At 33.7% G+C, this 8,596-nt stretch overlaps 1 protein-coding gene across 1 annotated transcript; it reads left to right on the forward strand.

Moving 5' to 3' along the window:
• Positions 1 to 2,141: 2,141 nt before the first annotated feature.
• Positions 2,142 to 4,448, forward strand: LOC133285057 (receptor like protein 22-like; the record flags this gene model as incomplete). The annotated part of the gene is made up of 1 exon (XM_061482213.1): positions 2,142 to 4,448. A coding segment is annotated over one exon (2,238 nt), but the record flags the coding sequence as incomplete, so codon positions are not given.
• Between the last annotated feature and the right edge of the window lie 4,148 nt (positions 4,449 to 8,596).

Raw genomic sequence — 8,596 nt, forward strand, 5'->3', positions numbered from 1 at the left:
TCTATCATAGGAAAAGATGGACAGATATTTGTTATACTTTCGTTGTTTAATTGATTTAAAATATATTTTGATAATTATAATTAATTTAATGTTAATTTAATTGATAATAATTTATTGTTTTAAAATTACTAATGAATTGATTTTATAATAATATTTATTCTGATTTGAAACAGTATTCAAGATTGCATGAAGATTGGAGAAAATAGAGAAGATATCATTAAGAGAGAGAAAAATATGAAATCAAGTAAAGTTTATGATAGATTTTATCTATTTAGATTTCATATAAGAGAAATAAAATATTCTTTGCCAAAAATTTATATTAGTGAAATTTAAAAAAATAATTATCACCAAATACTATTGGCACAATGGTAAGAAACTTGTGTTTCTTAATCAGAGATCTCGAGTTCGAGTTCTAAGAAATAAAAAAATAGTGTTAGGAGAATCGCCCCTCGCTTGGAGTCTGATAATACTTGAACTGGACTAGTCCGGATGATGAACCAGTTGAGAAGATTCAAAAAATAATTATCAAAGTAATTCACTTATAAAATATAATTAAATTAATGCCATCAACTTCGCAAGTTAACGTGAAACTTCCAGTTATCATATGCTGGCAAGTTTCATATGATTGATATATATGACTAATTTCGTATTAATAGCAATTTAGCAGAGTTATTAATCAATCAATGTTACACGCTGCTGTGTAAAATACGGGACTATTTCCACATTAGTACATTTGCTGTGCCGCAATTAGAGCGGGCAAAACGGGCTCGGCGGGCCAACCCGCTAAACGAAGTGGGGCGGGCTGAGTTTTTCAACTCATCTCAAAAGCGGGGCGGGGCGGGCGGATTCATTTTTTGACGGGTTAATGGCGGGTCAGTGTAAAATAGGTTCGGACTGACGACCCAACCCGCCCAACCCGCTAAACAGGGCGGGATGAGCTGAATTTTTCAGCCCACTTTCAAAAGCGGAGTGGGGCAGGCTGACTCATTTTTTGGCAAGTTGATAGCGGGGCGGGGCGGGTCGCCCACTTTGCCACCTCTAGCCGCAATACTATATTGAAGAGGCTCATTTACTTAAATGCAATAAAAAATAAGATTAATGTAATATTAACCATGATAAGTAGAATAAATATAATTAATTAAATTATTTTTCTAGTTTAAATGAGTGTTGTTATAGAAGATAATTTTATTTTTTAAACGAATATAAAAATACATGAGGCTCATATAAAAAGAAAAAATATATAAATTCTACATTTTTTTCTGTGTATGTAAAAAATAAATCTATCTCTAACATTATTATAAACATTAAGAGAAATAGAAATATAATGTTGTAGGATAGTTGTTAGGATATGTTATAGATATAGGGATTGTGGGACCCACACTTGTTTTATTTTTTTATTTTTTTTAAACAAGTGTGATCCCACAATCCCTATTTTTATAACATAACCTAAGAAGTCTCTTACAACATTATTATTCTTTTTCCCAAACATTAATCCCTCGCAAGATGAGCAAAACTTGTCCAACTGGAGTTATACTTTGGGAAGTCCAAGTCAACCCTCGTGGTCGTGGGTACCCTATTAATGCTTTTATTTTCTTCAATTTCTACGAAAGTTTTTTGTGGATGTTAATAAATGACTATTTTTGTCCCATCAGCAAAGCTATAGCCAGCCAAAGACTTGCAAATTGACTGGTAAATGGGGTTGAAGAGTCCAATCCTCCCCAGCTAAAGTTCAAGAGCATACCTTCCAAGTCTCACATGTTTTTTCCAAGTCATTTCCAAAGTTAGAAGAGCAACTGGCTATAAATATTACGTTCCTACCTCAAAAGAAGAACATCAAAAGATCGAGTTTCTAAACCTGAGACAATATCGATATTTCTTCAACATGGGGTGGTTTTTGTTGCCATGTTTTATCCAATGTTTGTTGCTTCTTCTTTTTCCATCCTACAATTGCTCACTATTGCCGCTGTGCAATCATGATGACAACTCTGCCTTGTTACAATTCAAAAACTCGTATGCTTTCGACACCCACGCTCCATTTCGTTGTTCCTCTCTTTCTTTTTCCAATATAGCATCTTGGAAAAACGGCACAAATTGTTGCCAATGGGATGGGGTCACGTGCGAAACCATGTCAGGCCACGTGATTGGATCTCTGTTCCATCGCTTTCTCAGGAGAAATTCCCAGTTCCATAGGTCATTTGAAGTCTCTTAACACCCTAGGTCTTAGGGGTTGCAATCTTCATGGATCGCTTCCTCTATCTTTGTGGAACCTCACTCAACTAACCTTTTTGAGCCTGCCATACAACAACCTTAACGGTGAGATCCCATCACTACTCTCAAATCTTAAACATCTCACTTCCTTTGATCTTCAATCTAATAATTTTACTGGTCACATCCCGGATGTGTTTGCCAAGTTTATCAACTTAGAATTTTTTTCACTTTCCAGCAATAACCTGACAGGCCAAATTCCATCATCATTGTTTAATCTAACACAACTTTCTCACTTAGATTTGGCCAATAATAAATTAGTAGGCCCCGTTCCTAGTAAAATCACTAAACTTTCAAAATTAAGTCTTCTAGCTTTGGCTTTTAACATGTTAAATGGAACAATTCCGCATTGGTGTTATTCTTTGCCTTTGTTGACAGAGTTAGATCTTAATGACAACCAGCTCACGGGGTCAATTAGTGGATTCTCAACTTATTCTTTGAAATATTTGTTTTTCTCCAATAACAAACTTCAAGGTAATTTTCCTAATTCAATATTTGATTTGGAAAATATTACCGACTTAGGTTTGTCATCAACTGAATTGAGTGGTCTTGTAGACTTCCACCGTTTTTCAAAGTTTAAAAATCTAATCTTCCTTGATCTTTCTCACAATAGTTTTCTCTCTATTAACTTTCATAGCAGTGTTGACTACTTCTTATCCAACATTGACGTTTTATATTTATCTTCCTGTAATATGAGCACTTTTCCTAAATTCTTAGAACGAGTTCAAAATCTGCAAGAATTAGATCTTTCTAATAACAAAATTCATGGAAAAATTCCCAAATGGTTTAATGAGAAGCTCTTACTCTCGTGGAAGGACATTCAATATATTGATCTCAGTTTCAACATGTTGCAAGGAGATCTTCCAATTCCACCGTATGGCATTCAGTTCTTTTCAGTCTCAAATAACAACTTGACAGGAGACATTTCTTCAACAATTTGCAATGCAAGCTCCCTCTCTATGCTCATCTTGGCTCACAACAACTTCTCAGGCATGATTCCACAATGCCTGGGAACATTTCCTTCTCTTCGGGTGTTGGATTTGCAAATGAACAACCTTTACGGAAGAATACCTAGAAACTTTTCTAAGGGAAATGCGTTTGAGACTATAAAGTTGAACGGCAACCGATTGGAGGGACCTTTACCACAGTCTTTGGCCCACTGCACAGGACTTGAAGTTTTGGATTTTGGAGAGAATAACATAGAGGATACATTTCCCAGTTGGCTTGAAACCTTACAAGAGTTACAGGTACTTAGTTTACGATCAAATAAACTTCATGGTGTCATCACTTGTCCCAGCACCAAGCATCCATTTCCCAAGTTGAGAATTTTTGATGTCTCCAATAACAAGTTTAGTGGCCCCTTGCCAGCGTCATGCATCAAGAACTTTCAAGGAATGATGAATGTTAATGAAGGCCAAACTGGTTTGAAATATATGAGTCACTACAGATCGTTATACAGATCATATAATGATTCAGTAGTGGTCATAATGAAAGGTGAGTATATGGAGCTAGTGAGGATATTAACTACTTTCACAACTATTGATCTATCAAACAACATGTTTGAAGGAGAAATTCCAAGTGTTGTTGGAGAATTAAATTCTCTCAGAGGGCTTAACCTTTCCCACAATGGAATCACTGGTACAATTCCACAATCTTTGAGTAATTTGAGAAATTTAGAATGGTTGGACCTCTCATGGAACCAGCTGACAGGTGAGATTCCCATGGATTTGACAAATTTGAATTTTCTCTCTGTCTTGAACCTTTCACAAAACCAGTTTGAGGGAATCATACCTACAGGGAGCCAGTTTAACACATTTGAAAATGATTCATATGAAGGAAATCCAATGCTATGTGGATTGCCTCTGACAAAATCATGCAACAAGCATGAAGAATGGCCTCCACATTCAACATCTGATCATGGAGAATCAGGATTTGGCTGGAAAGCTGTAGTAGTGGGATATGCATGTGGGATGGTATTTGGAATGCTCTTGGGATGTAATGTGTTCTTAACTGGGAAACCTCAATGGCTTGCGAGACTTTTTGAAGGGATGCTTAATGAAAGAGTGAAAAGGACAAGCAACAGAGCCCGTGCAAACCGTAGAGGAAGAAATTAGTTTGATACGGTTTCTTTTTTAATGCATATATGCAGTTTTCTGTAATTTTAACTTCTCTGTTTGAGGAATGAAGTTTTATCTCTATTTTTACCATTGAGTGATTTATTTCAAGTTGTCGTGCAAATAAGAAAAATCAGTGATCATTTGCTCTTGTTTTAAATTGTCGTAAATTTTCATAATACTGACCTGCAAAGGCTTCAAGGAAAACCCACGCACGCATTCAACCCTTCAATCAGCACAAGATCAGGATTTTATTAGGAACAATATGTATACTTCACACGCGGTAGACAAAAAATAAAGACATAACAGTTATCCTCAAATTATTTTTAAAAAAATAAAAAATATTTGGTTTTATTAAGGAAAAAATATTTGTCCTTTAAAAAGACAGTAACTTTAATTAAAACTAGTATTTTTTTATTTAATATTCAAATTAAAAAACTCTTAATTTATTTATCATGATTTCTGTTTCTCTTATTATAAATTATTGTAATTTTAACTAAAATAAAATACTTGTATACCCTTTAAAAAGATAAATATTAATCCCATTTATTAATTTGTGGAAATTTTATGTGACGAATGAAATTTTACAATGGATAGGAATTAAGCAAGCTGATCAGGAGGATACAACTGGATTGGTATAATTAAGTAGGATAATTATATTATCAGTCACGACTTTCCCTTAAAAAAATGCCTAATATCCTGCATTGCACAATGGAGGGGTATATGTTGGTACTGAAGTAGGTACTCTTTATCTATTAAAAATAGGAAAAAGTAAGATTTATACGACATTAACTATGATGAGTGAAATAAATACAATTTGATATTTTTCAACTTAAATAAATGATGGTGTACTGAAGATCTTCGGTGCTTGGAGAGTAATGAAAGATATTTTCCACATCGGAATATACATGACAGATGAGCAAAAGTTCCAAGAAGTTCGAGTCTACCCTTCTGGGTATCCTACTAATGTTTTTAGACTAAATATTCTTTTCTATCCTCGTCAAATTTTACATGGTCGTTTCAGTTCTTAGCAAATAAAAAGATTATTCGTGGTCCTATGAGTCTTTTTTAAATTTGTGAGGGATCATGATTTCAACTAAATTGATCCATTTTCAATTTCTTAGAACCACGAAAAGCCTTTTTATTTGCTAGGAACTAGAGCGGGTATCGTGAAATTTGCTGAAGATCAAAAATGATATTTACTCATGTTTTTATTTTCTTCTATTCCTAAGAAACTTTTTTTGTGGATGTTAATAAATAAATTTTTTTGTGGCATCAGCGAAGCTGTAACCCGCAAAAGACTTCCAAATAGGGTGCTACATGAGGTTGAAGTCCAAATATTCTCTGCAAGAGTTCAAGAGCATACCTTCCAAGTCTTACATGATTGGAGTCCTTTTTTATTTTTATTTTTTTGGAGATTATACGTGATTGGAGTCCTTTACTCTTCTATAACTTTCCTCTATCCCTCTCTCTTATGGAGGGTAATGGATGAATATCCTCGTCACATCAGCATAGCTACAGCCAGCAAAAGTCTGTCAACTCCATTGCTACACACGGTGCTATTTGACCAGTTGTTCGGTGTCTGAATGATTTATGAAAAATGGGATAAGATACTTTGATGTTGTTGTCAAACTTTGAAATTCGACGCCAAATAAGTATCGTTAGATTTCTGACAATTAATGATTATCATTTGTTGTGCCACATGTTAACCTGGTAGTGATTGACAAAGTGTAAGCTATTCTGCAAATTCCTCTTCCTTTAATTAGGTATGATTTAAAAATTACCTCCCAAGTATATTAAAAGGATGTGTTTGCATGGATGTGCTCTTCTAGAATATGATCTTTGATTCTCACTCTTTTTCTCTCTATGAATTGAGATATAAATGGAAAAATACGTTCTCAGCGTTGATAGGGAATTCAAATCTTAATAATATAATAGTTCGTAGTAACTCAATTTCAATCTATCATAGGAAAAGATGGACACGGTACGGTTTGGTCTATAAAACAAAACCAAAATTTTCTTGAGATAAGATGCTGAAAATAAATCCATTCTGGAGGTTAGTACAGTATTATACTTAATACTGTTGTGATAATTATCTTAAGCTACAAGGCCTTACAGCATAGAATATTCCTTTAATGTCAAGTTCAATCAATGAATAGCCTGAAGCACAAAAGATAAATTCTAAATTCCATGAATGAAATACTCGGATTAAATGAAAATATCAGTTAAGAGATTCAGAATTGAGCTACATCAATATCCCAAAAAATAAAGTATAGCTATACATAGCGAAGAACTGCCAAGAGAAAGTGAAAAAAGAATTTCATTCAAACGATTTGGGAAAGGAAGTTGATCTTGAATTCTTCCACAACTAGTTTGGAAGGGAATTATATAATATAATCATATTCAATGTTACAGTAATAATGAAAATAATGACAATCACATTTTGGAAGACTTACTTGGATTTTGTTCTTGTTGTGTGAGGCATGGATGTGATTGGTCTCGACCTCAGTTGCAGCAATCTCAAAGGTGAATTCCTTCCCAATAGCACCATCTTCAAACTTAGACACATTCAACAACTCAACCTAGCTTTTAATGATTTTTCTGGCTCTTCAATATATTCTGGTATTAATGATCTTGTGAAACTCACACATCCAAAGTTATCACACTCTGCAATCGGTGGTAATATTCCCTCCACAATCTCTCACTTATCAAAATTAGTATCACTTGATCTCAGAGGCTTGAGTTTGACGAGAGATGATCCATCCACAGGAAGAAGCTCATTCTTAACACAACAAATTTAAGAGAGCTTCTTATAGATGGCGTAGACATGTCTTCAATCAGAGAGAGCTCTTTGTCATTGCTAATGAATTTGTCACCCTCTTTGGTCTCTCTAAGTATTGCACACAAGGGATTGCATGGGAATTTGCCAACAGAAATCCTTAGGGGGTGTTTGGTTGGAGGATTATGTTGAGATAGATGGGTATTTGAGAAGTGGGATAATTGGATGCCTTTGTTTGGTTTAAATATTTGGAATATATGGCTACTTAAATGATTATCCCACTGAAACAATTTGCATAGTAATCTGTTTGAGAAACCCAGCCAAATAATCCCTCTTGATACATAGTATTATTGCATGTTAGCCGGCCAAATAAACTATGCAGGATGTCAACCGACTAACTAATCCTCCTACCTAGTATCCAAATTAAAATGGAAGCCACAAAAAAAAAAACTAAAAAGACACTTGTCATGCTTTTCAAAAAAAAAATTATAAACAGGGATATTTTTGTAATATCAATTTTTTTTTCATCTATATTTTATCTACAACCAAACATAGACTTTATAAAAGTTATCTAATTTTCCCGGTTAAATTTTTTTCAACCAAACAACTTTTTTCTATATTTTCCTACCAAACTTACTTTTCTACCATTTTTCTATGAATATCATTTCCTTATTATTCATAAAATTTCTCCTCAATTAAACGCGCCCTGGAAGTTTACCTAATCTTCGTGAACTAAGTTTGTAACAAAATGAAGAGATCAGAGCTCAACTTCCAAAGTCCAACTGGAGCAATCCTCTATGGTATTTGGATCTCTCTTTCACCTTTTTCTAACACCATCATCAATTTTCTTTATATCGACCATAATTATTTTTTTGAGATATGTATGCTTAGTCACATATAAACTCTTCGCCCCTCCGAAAGCTAATGTTGCCAATTGAGTTACATTTTTTGGGTACCATTATCAATCTTCAAGTCAATTTAAGATAAATATACTGTATTTTTCCTCCCATAATTTTTAAAAAATATCATTTTGTATTCGTTTTGAAATATTTTTTTCTTCATTTTTAATTTTTAAGATACTAATAAAAAGTTACTCAAATAAATTTTTTAATGCGCCATGTGAAAATATACCTAGTTTAAATGATATAAATTTATTACCAAAAAAAAAAAGACATAAATTGTATCAATGTATGTATTACTTACATGGACCTTTTTTTTAATATTTTCAAAAAAAAAAAGATAGGGTGAAACTGACCCATGAGGTTAGCCCAATTATTGTTAGCTTCAATAGGTTCAAACTGCATTCAATTTGGAGACCCCTGGCATACACGTTTTATTGTGTTGTTCTCATTATAGCAGTAGGGATTCGAATCCCTCCCTTTCAGAATCTAAATTTTGTCATTTAAATAGTGGGGATTCGAATCTCTTCTAAAATGAT

This window comes from Gastrolobium bilobum, unplaced genomic scaffold, assembly GCF_033153095.1.
Source record: "Gastrolobium bilobum isolate Gb01-03AN ecotype WA unplaced genomic scaffold, APGP_CSIRO_Gbil_v1 utg32371, whole genome shotgun sequence".
Classification (NCBI taxonomy): domain Eukaryota; kingdom Viridiplantae; phylum Streptophyta; class Magnoliopsida; order Fabales; family Fabaceae; genus Gastrolobium; species Gastrolobium bilobum.